The sequence below is a fragment of the Thalia democratica genome, chromosome 3 (assembly GCF_965202585.1).
Source record: "Thalia democratica chromosome 3, ktThaDemo2.hap1.1, whole genome shotgun sequence".
NCBI lineage: Eukaryota > Metazoa > Chordata > Thaliacea > Salpida > Salpidae > Thalia > Thalia democratica.
In genome coordinates, this window is record NC_139167.1 from 81,398,669 (window position 1) to 81,415,505 (window position 16,837).

At 28.1% G+C, this 16,837-nt stretch overlaps 1 protein-coding gene across 1 annotated transcript; it reads right to left on the reverse strand.

The window, feature by feature from the left end:
• Positions 1-658: 658 nt before the first annotated feature.
• On the reverse strand, positions 659-15,323 carry LOC145832612 (protein sneaky-like). Its single transcript, XM_082939915.1, has 15 exons — positions 15,101-15,323; positions 14,226-14,441; positions 13,759-13,898; positions 10,488-10,669; positions 9,791-9,894; positions 9,446-9,589; positions 8,903-9,027; positions 8,236-8,390; positions 7,668-7,767; positions 7,381-7,476; positions 6,908-7,055; positions 6,456-6,557; positions 3,918-4,174; positions 2,057-2,269; positions 659-730 (listed from the first exon to the last, which is right to left on the reverse strand). Exons 1-15 carry the CDS (start codon positions 15,321-15,323, stop codon positions 659-661), a joined length of 2,277 nt encoding a protein of 758 aa, XP_082796041.1.
• Positions 15,324-16,837: the final 1,514 nt, after the last annotated feature.

The following is a 16,837-nucleotide window of genomic DNA, read 5'->3' on the forward strand; positions in this document are numbered from 1 at the left end:
AGACGATTTTTTTCAGGTTAAAAAACTTGGAAATAATTTATAGAAATAATAAATCACTTCTTACAGCTAAACTATATAGTACAACTTTGTAAAACGTGCAAAATTAATAAAAACTCTGTTCTTTCTACAGATCTTGAGTCATGGTTTAAAATTTTTAAGTAGCTTTATAAATTTATTAGAAAAGTTGAGTAAGAAATATCAAATTCATTGATATTTTCTTTATTTGATGTTTCTAGCACAAAACATCTTTTTTTTTCGTGGATACTTAAAAATTTTTAAAAACTAATCATTTCTAATAAATTAATTGAAATAAAAATAAAATATATAAAATAATATACACATTTAAATTTGTCTTTTACAACCTTTAATTTATACTAAATATACAATTGAATAAACTAATAAACTGAGTTATGCATTATTTAACCTTTTATAACCTTAAAAAAAACTTTATTGGTAAAAAAACTGAAAATAATGATTGTTTAAGGAAACAGAAAATAAAATAACTTGAACTTTAAATAAAAACACAGTAGAAACTAATGACTGAAAAAATAACATCAACTTCATTTATAAACAAAAATAATTTTTACAGTGATGTATCAAAAAGGCAATAACAAAACAAAATATTTACACGAAGTAAACATTATAAATTATTGTTTTTTCACCCCTGAGTAGTATAAGCTCCTGTCGTTTCAGTGTCGGTTTTATCGTATTGACACGCCCAACACTTTCCCTGAAAATAAAAGTTTTATTTTTAAAAACGTTCTTAATTTCATTTTAATTTTAATTTTTAACTTTAATTTTGAATTTAATTTTGTACTTTAACTTGTAATCAAATGAAAGGTTAAGCGAAACAACTTATTCAATGTAGACAAAAAATTTCGATAATTTATCTATTTAACATTTGAAACAATCGTTACATTACTTTTTGTATTTTTCTAAATTGAAACATTTTTTGACCAACAAAAACAAAATGACAGTATTACAATAGCCACTAAAACTACTTATGTACAGATACAGAGGTAAAAAATTCCCCATTAGACGAAAATACACAATTTTTTGGGGGTTCATGAGCATGAATGGTATTTTAAATGGGTTATATGTTTAGCTTGATGACATTGATTAATTTTTATATAAAGTAAATTTAATTTTCACACTCGAGCTGCTTTTAAATATCTTTACAAATTTTATAAACACTGACAACAACTCTTTGGAACGTCAGTTGACAAAGCCACTATACTTTTTAAATTCATTTTAATCTTTAGGGAAAAGAAATTAACCAGCCCAATACTATTAAATTTGCCCATAGCTTAAACGTTTTTTCTTTTTCAATAATCTAAAAATAATTGTTCACATAAAACTAAGTGGCTTTAAGTCATTAAAAGAAACAAATTTAGGACTAATGCTCAGCTATGGGCTAATGTTTCTGTTTAAAGATCTTTTTTTTTGTAAGATGGATTAGTGGTAATAACGATGAAAAGTAAATAATTTTTTTGGATAATATATGTTTCAAAAGCGGGTATAATTGTGGTAAATATTTTTGATGAAAAAATTTCTTTAATGTTTTTTAATATCAATAAAGAAAACAAACTTCTTTTGTAACTACTATAACTTATATAACATCAATATATAATATACATGTATATATACCACAGATGTTCTTGTGCTAAAACTTTATTTCAACTAACGGCGTTTCACTGCTCTCAAATAAATTTAAGAACAGATCTACAGAGTCTATAAAATGTTAACACACATTAGAAAAAAAGCAGAAAAAAGCATGTATAATTCTGTTCTTAAATATAAAAGAACATCTGTGGTATACATTCCGATAAGCTTACTTATCAGGATCTCCAGGATTTAACGCCTTATAACGTTACATCTTACATGTATATATATAAAATAAGGTTAATGTTTAAACTTAAACACTTTCAACTGAGCCCACTTGAAGGCTTATGAAACACATTACTGTGAAACATATGTTCCAGAATTTTTAAAATCACCATTTGAATAAATTACATGTATATATATATAAGTATACATAAAAATCCAAACAACTAACTTGCAATTCGGTCCAGCACACGGCGCAGTAGGGTAGATTGCACCCGAAGTTGTCTTTTGTGGGTTGGCAGAACACTAGAGGAAGCTCTTCGCTGTTGGTTTCGTCGCATATTATGCACTTGTGATCGGCAATCTTGAGAAAATCGAAGAACTTTATCAGCAACTTGTTGTTTTCATACTTCTCTCGCAAATGCAGGCCGTACGAGTACTTTTGCTGTATGGATTTTATTTTTGAATTTATTATTGTATAAATTATTGTCGTAGAGAATTTTCTAACCAGTTTGAAAATTTGTACTTATATTATAAATGTTAATATTAGTTTATTAAAATTATATGTTTTGGTTTTAAGAAAACAAATAGAAAGATCTCAACTGCTGGAGGAGAAGTAATATTTTTAAGAAAACAAATAGAGAGATCTCAACTGCTGGAGGAGAAGTAATATTTTTAAGAAAACAAATAGAGAGATCTCAACTGCTGGAGGAGAAGTAATATTTTTAAGAAAACAAAAAGAGAGAGATCTCAACTGCTGGAGGAGAAGTAATATTAGCGAGCATCGAGTAAATAATCTTGACTCCCTTTTTAAAAATATTTACATAATTGAAACTATTTTTAAAACAAAAACACAATAAATATTACTTTCGAGATAAGAAACTATTTTATTATATTAACGCTAAAAAGTGATAAACTTAATAACAAACTTCCAGGTAGTAATCAACAGCAAGCTGACTTAACATTCTAAAATTGAAATCATTGTTAAAACAAATTGAGTTTATATAACTTAGCCTGAGACTAGATCAGGGTTTCTTAAAATTATTTGCAAATGCTCCCTTTAAAGAAATTGAAAAAGTTATGGCCACCTTCAACAACATTACTCAAAAGCTACCATAAAAAACTCCTAAGAACTTTCTTTTGCTCTTCATCTGCAACTCCAGAATATCTAGTGTAAGTTTTAAATTATGACCTCATGGCCCCCTGTGGCGCCTTTGAAAAACCCTAGACTAGATCCAAGAAATTGTAAGTGTGTACACTGAAAGTAAGCCTTATCGCATTTACAAATTTCTTTTGTTACTATGTTTTAAGTTTAAAATAGTTTTATGGCATTTCTTTATATGGAAATAAAGCACTAAACTGCTACGTCAATAAACAATTTAAATGTAAAAATGTTGAAATGTATTTCATAATTTTTTCATCTGAACAAATCGAGAGAATGTAACAATAGAAGATAACTCTCTAAACTTTCTTCAGTACTTTTCCACTCATAAAATCATTCAAAAAAAATATACTAAAATATTCTTGTTGCTTTAACAACAAAAAATATTTTAGAAATGCATTTTTTGTTTTACATTCTGAAAAGAAGTTCATATAAGTCTAAACAAAAGTTATAAAATCAAAAAAATAACATTGGTTATAACATCACAAAAATTCCAATCACCAAGCTAAAAAATGTAACTTCTAGGCATTTTCACAAATTTCTCATTTTTTTCTAGGCATTAAAAGGGAACTTGGAACCCTGAATGCTATATATATAAATATATAATTTATTGAAATGGCGATTTAAAAAATTCTGGTACATATGTTTCATAAAGCTTTAATTTTTCATAAAGCTTTAATCATCAGCCAGTTAAATTCAAAATAAAAAGCAATGTACTAAACAAAGATACAAAAGTTATGCAAAAAAACCATTTCAATAAATTATTTAAAAGCCCTTCAAGTGGGCTCAGTAGAAGGTGTTTAAGTTTGAATATTAACCTTATTTTATATATAAATATATATATGTATATAGCATTCAGGGTTCCATAGCATACATTATATATAAATATATATATAATGTATAAAATTTTAATCATAACAAATACACAAACTTCGAGGTAGTAATCAAGGGCGAGCTTCTCGATCTGCCTCTTGCTCTCCTCCAGCCCGTTCTTCCGCCTCCTGCCCAGCTGCGAGTACAAGTAGATGATCCTCTGCTTCTCGTGCTTGCGGTACACGAAGGCGGCGATGACGTGCCGCAGCCTCAGTATGTACACCTCGAGGAAGAGGGACGCGTACAGGACGGTGTAGCCGGTCGCCACGCGCGCTATCACCTCGTTCGATATCTGCCGCGCCACTGGCAGGCACCCTGTCATGAACATTATTTTATATATATATATAAGTATATATATAGAACTAAAATACACAAAATAAACTTTTGCTTGGGACAGCTGTTTCTGCGTTTAATACGCGTCTTCAGCCAAGTTTTATTCAATGAAAAAAAAAACTTGTAAGTACAGCAATAAAATTATACAAAATTAGGTAATACGTAATAATAGAATAGATAGTTAATTTTTGACAAAATTATTAACAGAGCTTTTAGATAAATTGTTTTCGATAATGTTTGCAGCCAGTTTGTAATTCGTTTCTTTTGTTTAGAGATTCAGAGTTTTTAACTTTTAAAATTTCGATTTTTTCCGCATTGCACAATTTACACCCGTTTTTTAAATTATACTTATTTTTCGTTCTTGTCCTGTGTGTATTATAGTTTGACTTTACTGCTACTTGAGGCAATCTTCTGTAAGTTGGTTTAATAATTGAGTATTCGATTCAAAATTAACTTTACCGATACTGGGGAAAATACCTTTATTAGGTAAAATAAATAAAGGGGTGGCAACCTGTGATGAAGATCATGATATATATATATATATTGCTTATTAGAAAAATAAAATTTTAATAACAAGGCAACCTGAGTGTATTATGGTTTACTTGATAAGTTTAGCTACTTTGTATGCTTTTTAATAAAGAAGTTGATAAGGACTATTTAATCTATATGATATATTTTTTGAGTCAAATCAAAGTTTTACGACTTAAAAAATATTTAAAATCGTTAAAAATTCTAGATATTTCCTGTTTTTTTTTTAGTGATTTTTGTTATCCAGTTTTTTTTTCAAAACTTCTCAAACTTCAGGTTTTTTCAGGTTTAAAGGTTTTTTGGCAACCCTGTATTAGGTATTAAAAGTAATAAATGCTGGTAATAACTAATGTGAGGTAACCTTCTAAAACTTGTCATTGATAAGTGATAATTGATGAATTTTAATATTACAGTCCTAAGGTACTCACGGTAAAGATAAAAGTTTTACATATCAGCATATTAGAATTATATAAATAAATAATCTATTAATATTTTATTACTATAATTATATTAGTTCGGATTGTTATTAAACTTTAGTGCTAACAAACAACTGTTTGTAAATGCAATTTAGTGGTCATCTGATGAAAAAGATAAGTCAACCTTAACTATACATAAACAATAATGTTAATTCGACTAAAAATAATTACAGTAACCTCTCGCATCTTTACGCACTCATGACATTACGCACTCTCGTTTAGTTACGCATTTTAGAATTCTAAAAAAATTCTAAAAATAAAATTTTAATTTGCTCTTATATTGCACAAATTAGGTTTATTGAATATTTTTAAATTAAAATATGTTTTTAAATGCTAACTCACCTCTCTATATCTTTAGACTTTGTAAAATTATGTTCCTTGACAAACTAATAAACATTTATAATACCTCAGTATATCAGAATTTTATTAGCAACAATAGACTAAATTAAAATTCTTAAAAAATATGACTTTGTTAAATAATGAAAGTATAATGAAATAATGAGAGTTTAATAGACAAATAAATAATACAGCACTTTGGCCCTATATATGAATAAACATCTATAAAAGAAATCTAATGAAACTTCCTAGCAAAAGGTAGCAGTGATACTTAATAAATATAGAGCTTACAATTAACACAAATCTCAGTTGTTTATTATTATTATTAAATTTAGTGAAATTTTTCTACAAGTATTATTATTTGATATAAATTAAATCCTTTTTTTTAGTATATGTATAGTTTTATCTTTTATTTTCATATTTATAAATAAAGTAAAGACATTTTTAAAAGTGGAAAAGTCTCCAGTCTGTTTATAACTAGAAGCAATATCAAAAAACAGCCATTATAGTAAGTATATTTGGTACCTCTCGTATCTTTACGATCTCTCATATCTCTACGCACTTTTTATGTGGACACAATGTGCGTAAATAAGCGAGAGGTTACTGTAATTAATATTTTTGTAAGAAAACAAAAACTATCTAAAAACATCTGACTTCACAACGCCACTGTTTAAAAATTTTGATTAGAATGTTTATTTCGTAATAATATATGACAAAAAAAACTATATAATAATCTAACTGAGTTTACTAATCAAATAACAGTCGTATGTATTCAAGTAAAAATGCTCAAAAACCTAAACTAAGGCTAATTAGACTTTTTCATGAAAGCTTGACACGTGATAATTTACTCAATGAACATCATGATTCGAAAAATCATACTTTAGAAAAAAGTTAAAATAAAATGACAAACAACAAACATCAACCTGCATTGTCTTCTGTGATGTTGAGAACAAAATAGTTGTCTTGAAAAGGCGCGAAAGAATTGTTCAGCAGTTTTGCAACTCTGCCAGTTCCTTCCACCGTCACTGTGGAAAATTATTTGTGAATATACTCTACTTTATACTAATGCAGCAAACATGGTAGCCACTTACACAAGAAGGTATTAATAACCGTTTCACAATTTCTTTTAACAAATTAAGTGACTACCATGTATGAACACACTGCATTGTCACTAAGTAAGAAAAAATGTTTATTTTAAGAAAAAAAGTCAAAAAAACACCAAAACAGTTTTCCTTATTAAGTGGCAAATACAATCAAACTAATTGTAAACCAGTGTATTTTTTGATAAAAAGAACATTTTAGGTCAAAAGTATTTTGATATTTCTCAAGATTTTACAACTGGCTGTGAAAATCTCACAAAATTTACAACAAAAACCACCGTCAAGCCTGTGCTCTCCGCTTATTTCAGTTTTGACTTCGGCGTGCCTGGACAACTCGAGAAAAACTCGATATATTACAATGTCGGCCACGAACAACAACGACACCACAAACGCTTCTATGGTGTACGATACCACCTTAACTAACTGCAAAGTGATAATATCAAGGTTTTAACAAATGATCAGGTCCTTGTTTAATTAAATAAAAGAAAAAGGAATACTTATACACCGACATTGGTTTGTTGAGGTGAAAATAAAAACACTGAGATTTGTGAATATTTCACAAAACCATTTATTTCAATGACAACCTAGTTTAAAATATAAATTACATTATTAAAAAAATATATTTAGAACTACTAAAAGATATGTTAAAATTATCAACTATAAAATTTTAGTTTAGTTATTTTTGTTGAACATGATATATTAGATCAAACTCTTTAGCAAAATATAAAACAAAATTAAAAAATATTACCATGGCTTTTTTCTCAGTAAAAGTCATTTTAAACTCGAAAGTTGTTGCCAATTCCATTTTTTCAACTCTTTTGAAAGGAAGCAAATTTTTTTTTCCCTGCAATTATATTTTCAACTATTTCTTTTACGATTAGGTTAAAATCAGTATTATTATCCTTTTTTACTACTGATAGTAGCTATAGTAGTTATGAAATAAACACTCACAGAGAGATATCAAAACAATTTATTTTTTAAAACACAAACACTGAGTGGATTCTTAGTAGAACTCAAACAACGCATTCAACTCACTTCCAGTCTTCTCTCCGTATCTTTTCTGACAAAATAGGGCGTCACGTAGTAGTTGTCAAAGTCTAAATTTTTCTCCCATTTTTGTAAGTACTGCAGCGCTCTGAAAGTATGGTTGAGCGAAAACAATTGCTTTTTTACTACAAAAACCAATAAGTCAACAGGCGCGTGTATAAGGCTCGCGTGTACAAATTGTAATCCACAACAAATTATTTTTAGGTAAACTTTTTTCAACTTTTATAAAATACATCATAACATTAGAAATTTTCAAAAGTAAATACACAAACAAGTAAACAATTAAAAACTTGATGATTTTTGAAATTGTTATGTTTAGAATTTTTCTAAGAAATTTCCACATAAATACTTCAAGTTTGAAAAGTTTACTAAATAGTTGTCGGAGCGAAACTAAATAAAAACATAAGATTAACATATTTCAAACAACATTATAATTTATAAAACGCATGTCGCATTCTAAAGCTTCATTAGCATTAATTTTTCGTGAAATTTGAAAACCAGTTTTATAGAAGAGATTCCTGATTTTATCAGATTTTATTCTAATGTGCAAACTAACGCGACGATGATGTAGATGAGGAGCAGCGCGGTGAGCTTTTCCGCGCAAGACAGCAGAACTTGGAATATTTCGAACATGTAGGAGGAAAATATGGTGATCCTCCTGTTCAGCTCCTCAACCGTCCTCAGCAGCTCCTTCTCCTCATTCTCGTTCACCTGAATCAATTTGTTTGTTGGTGTGAGAGTTTTGCATTTGAGGATATTTAGAACAATTTCTACGACTTTAAAGATTATTGAAAAATAATGTTGGTCATTGAAAGAGTAAAACAACCGAATTTAAATTTATTTTTAGTTTTTTTAGATTTTGGAAAAATATTCATTTTTACTCAATAACTAATTTTTACGACTTTAAAGATTATCGAAAAATAAAGTTGGTCACTAATATAGTAATATAACAAAATTTAAATTTAATTTTAGTTTTCTAGATTTTAGAAAAATATTCATTATCACCCAATAACTAATTTCTACGACTTTAAAGATTATCGGAAAATGGTGTTGGTCACTAAACGAGTAAAACAACCAAAATTAAATTTAATTTTAGTTTTCTAGATTTTAGAAAAATATTCATTACTACTCAATAATTAATCTAACTTAACCGGCTTTCGCTTAACAGACTAGACAGTACAATTGTAGTGAAATTCAACAAAAAAGTTAAAAAAAGTTCATACAGCCCAATTCCTCTCAGGCGGTCCGGTTTCGTCTTCCACTTTTCCCTGGATGCTGACCATATCGTGCCATTTGCTGTCCACATTCCCAACATCGATGTCGATCGCGTCGCAAACTCCATCGCCAACTGCGTAGAAGATTTCAATTTCACTGCTTGTTAATTTAAGCGCTGTTGCCGCCCTTCAAGCAAAAAGGCCAGCATAAACGACCAGTGGCTAGTGTCAACCTAAGCTTGTGGAAAAATTTAACTAAAATTATAAAATTGAAAATATTAAAACCTTAATCATTTATGTTAGAATACTTTAAGAAATCATGATGAAAACTAAACTTTTAAGAGATATTTAAAGGTTATAAAATCAATTTAATTATAATAAATAAGAGGGTTTTTAAACGGTTTTGAAAAGCTACAAACTGGCCTGAGTTTGAATCTTCACACTTTGACTTCAAACCAGCTTGGTTCGCCTGTAAGAGAGCGGCAACCCGCAAGTATATCACATTTTGGAAAACACGCAATAACAAACAAATCAGCAATTAGCTTCACCAACCCCAACCGACCGCCAGACAGGACAGCTTTCCCACGTTGACCACCTCGCACGTCCACTCGAGGATGAACGGGAGCTTGTCCTTGCACGTCTGTATGACGTCGTCGAAGTACTGGAGGCAGGCGTCGTTCGCCTTTCTGAATATGTCTGAAAAATACAAAGTTAAAGTTCACGAATCGCCTACTTTGCAGAGTTTTCCAGGTTTTTTTAAAGTTTCTTTAAGTCCAGGTTTTTCAAGGTTATTTTTGCCTAAATTTCAAATTCAAGGTTTTTCTAGGATTCCAGGTAAAGTGGCAACCCTGTACAATGAAAAATCTAAAACGATTATGAGTATAAATACAAACACACGTTTATCGACCTCCCTGCTTTGCAGAGCTTTGCTGAGCTCGAGCAAGTTGTATCTGGTTAGCATTTGGTCACTTATGTTTGAACCAGTTGTGAATGCCTCCAACCTGCAAATAAAGGCAAGCCATGTTTATTGGCTGATGTCAATGGTCAACTCTTGGCCGAATCAGTTGAGGTGCATTTGGCGTTATAACAGCATTTAATGACCCAGAATTCTTCTCATGAACCACCTTGTTCCAAGAAGTCTGCAAACTACATCACATGGTTGATCTGGCGTCTCGTAGTCGTATCCATGAATTGGGCATTTTTTTTACAATCATTATAAATTTAAAGGATTTTTCATGAAGAAAAAATCATTGTGTTTAAATACTTTATTAACAATGAAAAATTTAAAACGATAATGAGTATAAATATAAACACACGTTTATATTATGAGTACTGATATATAGTAAAATGAGCTGTAGTTCAATTATGCTACGCTCTACAGTGAAACGGTGTAACACAAATAAAGTTAAACAAAAAAAAAGTCTGAAATGTTTTTATATCAAATAGTTTGATGTAACTAAATTGAATAAAACAAGTTTAGCTTTTGTCCAAAATATTGATAACAATAGTTTTAAGACTTTATATAAAACATACTGTATAATTATGTAGTCAAGGCGAAAACAATGTTCGCCATATAAAAAATTTACCTTCGCACTTTTTTATGGTCTTTTGTTTCAATTTGGTGCCGACCTTAACGCTGGCCAGTTTTTCCCTGTCGGCTTTGTACACGTCTAACTTCTCATCATTCGTAGTGGATTCGTCCAGTATGAACTGCATCATTTCTTTGAACTTCTCCTTCAATTCGTTGTAATCGTTGTCCTGGTGACTTACGTCCGACTGTTTGATGTTTCGTTGTATTTTTGTCAAGTAATTCATAAAATATTGCGTTTGTTATCTCACTAGACCACAACTGTTTTAAAACTAGTGTTTAAATATTTACTTTATAAAAAATTTATCAAGAATTTCTAGTCACTTATGTTGTAAGTGAAAGTCATAATCGGGGTATATAACTGTTTTTAATGTATAACTCTTTTTGCCCTTTTATGTAAACTAACTGTAATTTTTAAGAGCTTGGGGGGGGTCAATTTTTTTTTAGAAAAGTTATTATTAGCTCTTATCTTAAAGCTTATCTTATATACTATACGATACTTTTTATAGAACAAGAAAAAAATAATTAACTTTTGAGATATAACAAGTTTTGTAAAAAAATTCTGATAAAACTGTATGAAGAAGACTTTCAATGCTAATTTTCCCAAAAATTTAAAAAATTTACTAAAAAACTATTTTTTTTCTCATTTTTAAAGCAATTTAAATTTACAGGAAATGTACTTTTCAATATTACAAATAACTTGAAGGAATCAGATCTTTTTAAAAAGCCAGAAACAAGAATCATACTATTTTTTTTTGTTAATGTTTTATATTATGTTACTAAAACTGAACATCTGTTTCCTACAAGTTGTTTACAATTTATCAAAGATTACTCTGTAAAACAATTTCTCAAAAACTGAAGGAGGAGATAGATTTTAAGTGAAATAGTATTTTTTGCCCTTTTAGTTTCTGCTTCCCATAAAGAACTCTAACTTTGATCGCTTATATCTCTAAAGTTTTTTTTGAATTTTTAAAAACAATTATAAGTTAAAAATAGCTTATCTAATGATGTAAAAATAAGACTAAATTTAAAAAAAAAAATATTTTACCTCCTTATGCCCTTAAGTCAAAGTAGCTTTCGAGATATAAGCATTTAAAACTAGAGGGCTCAATAGGTCCCCTAAGGAAGAACCTAACAACTAAATGACTATTTTACTCAAGGTCAACCTTCTATAACATTTTACAGCAGTCTGCTTTAGAAAATATAAAGTCTATTCTTTAAAAAACCGTGAAAAACTGGTAGGGAAACTGCTTTTTAACTTCTAAATAAACCTTTTTTCCTTAATATTATACAAAAAACAGATTTGCTTTTACTCCGTGCAAAAGTGATGCTGTGCAATAGTATTTTTGTGCAAAAGTGTAATAAATCTCCGATCTAAAATAAAACATTCCGTAAACCTTGAAGCAAGTTGCAATAAAAATGGGAGAGGAAATACATTTTTAGTAATACTTAGTTAAGAAAACTTTGATAAAATCAACAATGGTTTTTTTCTTTTTTACTTTGTTTATAAAACTTTTTACAAACTTAACATATTTAGAAACTTTATTTTTAACTTTTTCTTGTTTAAAAGCATCTCATAGTTTACACTTTAAGTTTTTAAATAAAGCCCAATATTTATTTTGATGAAAAAAAATTGTTAACAGTTAAACAATAAGAAAATTTAACTTAAAACATTCTAAAACTCAAGTATACCTTTACTAAAAAACAATATACAGTACGCTCTAAGGTCATAAGGGCTCAACCAGAATTTTTTTTAATTAGTTTGGTTACACGTTTTAATCTCAGTTACCAGATACTTTTTAGAGCTTAACAAAATCAAATTTTGTTTTTGATACATAAAGTTGTAGAATTTAATTAAGTATTATAAGGTATACTAGAAAGGCAAAGTAATATTTAAAAAGCAAATAAAAATCTTCTTAGTAAAGCTCTTAAGCAATATTATATAAATTTGTTAACTACGTTTTCAATTAATTTTATCAACTTCAACTTAAGAAATACTTACACTTTAATATAATATTTTTTTTTATAAAACACTTTTGGAATTCTAGGTTTTGTAAGCATTTAGTTATTTTAAATTTAAAGCAGTGTTACCTAAACTGGGCCATAAGCAGCAACGGGGTAAAAGGAGGGCCATGAGGTCATAATTTGAAACTTACACTAGATATTCTGGAGTTAATGATGGAGGGCAAAAAAATTAAGTATTAGGCGTTTTTAATGGTAGTTTTTTGAGAAACTTGTCAGAAGAGGCCATACTTTTTTAATATCTTCAAAGGGGCCTTTTAAAAAAAAAGTTTAGGAAATACTGATTTGAAGGGTATATTTATAATTTAAACTATTTCAACAATTACAAAATTGGGACATATGATGATATAATTACACTAGAATAAAAATAAAGATTAGGAGTAGGAGTAGGTTTTAGAAGGTTAAAGTTAGAAGAAGGTTAATAGTTATTTTCTTATCCAGACCAATTATTATACCTGGAGGCAAAGATCCGATAACAGAATTTAAAAAAAAAAGTATAGTAGTTTACCAGTCTAAAATAATTATGTAGGAATGACTTCATAGCAATTTGGCAAAAGGATAAAGTAACATATTCCAAAAAGTATTGATGAACTTTGTAAAACAAGTAATAAGGAAAATAAATCTATAAGAGTAGTAAATGCTTCAAAAAGATCTGCAATTGTAAAATACCTAGTTAATAACCTTGATTGTGCAAGTAATAAGGTCTTGAAAAGATTTAAAGTTAGTAAGAATTATCTTAAATTTTTTTATTTTATTAATTTTGAGGCTTTATGTATTTTTATAAGAAAACCTAAATTGTGTAAACATAAAGACTTTGATTATACTAATATTTGTTTTCATAAAATGTTTTATATTACGCATGTTTTAGCTATTATTTTTTAGTTGCATTGTAATTAGAAGTATTTATGTATAGTTAATTACCCTTTGCTCTATTATTATTACTTTTACATTGATTAAATTTTCACTATATAAGCTAGATTTGAAACTTTATTTTTATTGCTTAATAAACAACTAATGGGTTAAGCATGAAATGTAAATTGTTAAGAAACTTGAGTCTTGTGTATTTTTGTAATAAATGTAAAGCTACTTAATTTATGAAAAAAAAATAATGAAAAACATATAGATCTTTTTTTCTTTATGATAGATTTATTTTACTCTTTCAAAATTTTGGTACTTTAAGTGTAAAATAAATTAAAAAATTACTTTCAATTAAACAATCATATGATTTTAAATATCAGTCAAATAACAAACTAACAGATGCCTTGATGTAACCACCAGTTATTGGAGCGTAAATGAGGTAGAATATTTTTTTGAGCTGGCTGGCGTGCATATTAGCCATGCAAGTCATGCTGGCAATGGACTCCTTCACGTGAGCTATCAGGTTTTCAACTGGACCTATTATGAATAACTGTCTAAAATTTTCTTATTATAGTAACCGTTTGACTTTGCCAGAAAAATATAAAACCCAACTAACTAAGCATTGTGAGATAGTTAACAGTTAGCAGTTTTTACATTAGTAAGATAAGGTTATAGAGAGGACTCAAACAAAATAATTGTCAAAAACAACACTAAATACTACATTTTATGATTTTTTTAAGAAATATTTTCTCATAGTAAGCTAAAAAATATATAATATTTTTTAATACTGAGAACAATAAAGTACAAGTAGCCATAACTTAGTCTTAATAAAAACAATTGGAAATTTATTCAATAATTAACAACCAGTACCTGCCAGAACCCAAGCCAGCAGCATTGCCTTGTAAATTCTCCTGCCGACGCCTCCGAACAGAGTTGGGAAGCAGAGGAGGGCTATGCAGCGGGCTCTCATGGATATCATGCAGCTGGTGGTGGACAGGAACAGCACTGTGACAAACGTCAGCCAGTACAGCGGGCTGTCGTGGTCCGAGAACGTTTTGTACAGCACGCACGTGATGTACACTGTGAAATGTTGTTGTTGGTATGTTTTGTATTTATTACTTTAAACAGTGGATGCAAAGTCTAAAACAATTTAAAGACAAGAGTATCAAAGTTTGAGAGTTCAACTAGTTCAGTACTGAGAAGAGCAAAATAAATAGCCAAAAAACTGTTTAAGTGGAAATATATTTTTTCTTCCCTTTTTATTAACTTCTCTGAATTTTCTCAAATTAACTTCTATTAAAATTTCTGACAATTTTAAACAGGTATAAATTGACTTGTGAAAAAGTCTTTATATTCTTAAAAATTGGAGTTTTTTTTAATTTACCCTTTTTTTTAATCTGGCTAGTCTTAAATTTAAAATTGTTTAAAGAATAATTTCTGAAATTTTAAATCTCTAGCTAAACGCACAAAAAAAAGAGATAATCTTTAAAATGTTTTTTACTTTTCCAAGAAACTTGACAACATACATTTGTAAAGAGACTTTTGATAAAACTGACTGTGTGTCATAAGTTAAATTTTTTTTTCTATAAAAAGTGTTTTTTTTAAGCAACATTATAACAACTGAAAAAACCCTGATACCTGTTATAGCCTTATTAGCTTTACCTTTTATTCAAAACACAAAACAAACAAACAAAATTTCTTAAAAAAAAACAATGATATGCTTGTACAAAAATACTTACAGTAAGCAATAGTTGCTCCAAGCATTGCACCACCTACAACCTTCAAGTAAAAGAATTCATACCATTGACTCCGCTCAAAGTCATATAGGAAATTGTAAAATCTCTCCTTAAATGTGGGTTGTGCATACTCAGAATATTCTGAATAGTTAGAATCAGTTACTACAGTAGAGTAATAATCCGCATCTGTGTTGTTAGTAGTTGTTGCTTCCCAATTTTTTGGCATATTTAAGTAAATCTGATAGTAGGTTTGTGTAAATTAAAATATAATAAACAAGGTGAAAAAGTGTTGATTTTATTTATAAGTACACATGTACAAGGTTGAGTATATTTGATAAGTTTCTAAAACTAAATAATTATTAAAATTGTAAAACTAAAATAATAATGGCTAATACTTTATAATAAAAATGCACATATAAGTCTTAAAAAGAATCTTGAATAAAAGTTTAGATGAAAAACAAATTAAAAAATAGTTAAAAACACATTTTATATATATTAAACTTATACAAATTCAACTAACAGGGGTGAAAATTAATTTTAATAAAATATGATTAAAGACTATACAATTATAATAAAGAAATAAGGTGAAAAAAGTCTTAGTTTTATTTATAAGTACACATATACAAGGTTGAGTATACTTGATAATTTTTAAAACTAAATAATTATTAAAATTGTAAAACAAATTCAAAAAATAGTTAAAAATAAATTTAATATATACAGGGTTGCCACTTGTTTTTTTGAAAAATTTTCCAGGTTTTCCAAATCTCTTCTAGGTTTTCAAAAGTACACATTTTTGGGTTTATTCTTGTTTAAAGTTAGTAAGGTAAGAAACTGTGTTAAATAGTAAAAAAACATTGAAAAGATACTGTAAAGCTACTTTAAATATAATTTTTGATAAAAAAAACTTTGATGATGACAATAATTTTCTATTAATATAATAGATTTTTTGAACCAAATCAATATTTTACTACTGAACATGTGAAAATTTTTTAAATTCAAGGTTTTTTTAGTTCTTTTTGTTCAAAATTCCAGGTTTTTTAAGTTTTTTTTTTTTGCCTTAATTGTGAAATTCCAGGTTTCCAGGTAAAGAGGAAATTCTGTATATATAATGTATCTTAATTAAATTCAAATAACAGGGGTGACAATTAATTTTAACAAAGCTTGATTGAAAATTATTTAACAAAAAACTAAGGGCATAGGTAAGATAGGGCACTTTTTTTTACATGTTGATCTTATTTTAAAAGATTTTCAACTTAGCTAACAGTTGCTTTTAACCGTTTTGTAAAATTCAAACTAGTTTTGAGATATACAAAGTAGGAGAGTCCTGTAGGACCATATTGGTAGGTTGATAAGAAGGATATAAATACAATTTATTAAAAATCTATCTACTCCAACAATATTTTTAAGGTATTATTTTCAAATGTTCTCAGTTTAATCTTAACTCAATTATAAACAGTCCTTTTGTAGGAGTTGGTCATATTATGTAGCATTATTTTTATTCTATTGTTATAATTTTTTCTTATAATGCATAATACATTTCCTAAAAATTTGAGATCAACAGGTTAAAAGTAAAAAAAAGATAGATTTTTTGTGAAATTTTTAAAATATAAAATAAGGCAGCCTTGAAAATTTTTGATTCCATACAATAGTATCAGATTTTTTTCACAAAATTGTTTTTATCTCAAAAATTAATTGAAATGTTTTTGTTCTATAAAAAGTATTTTATAATAAATACTCTTA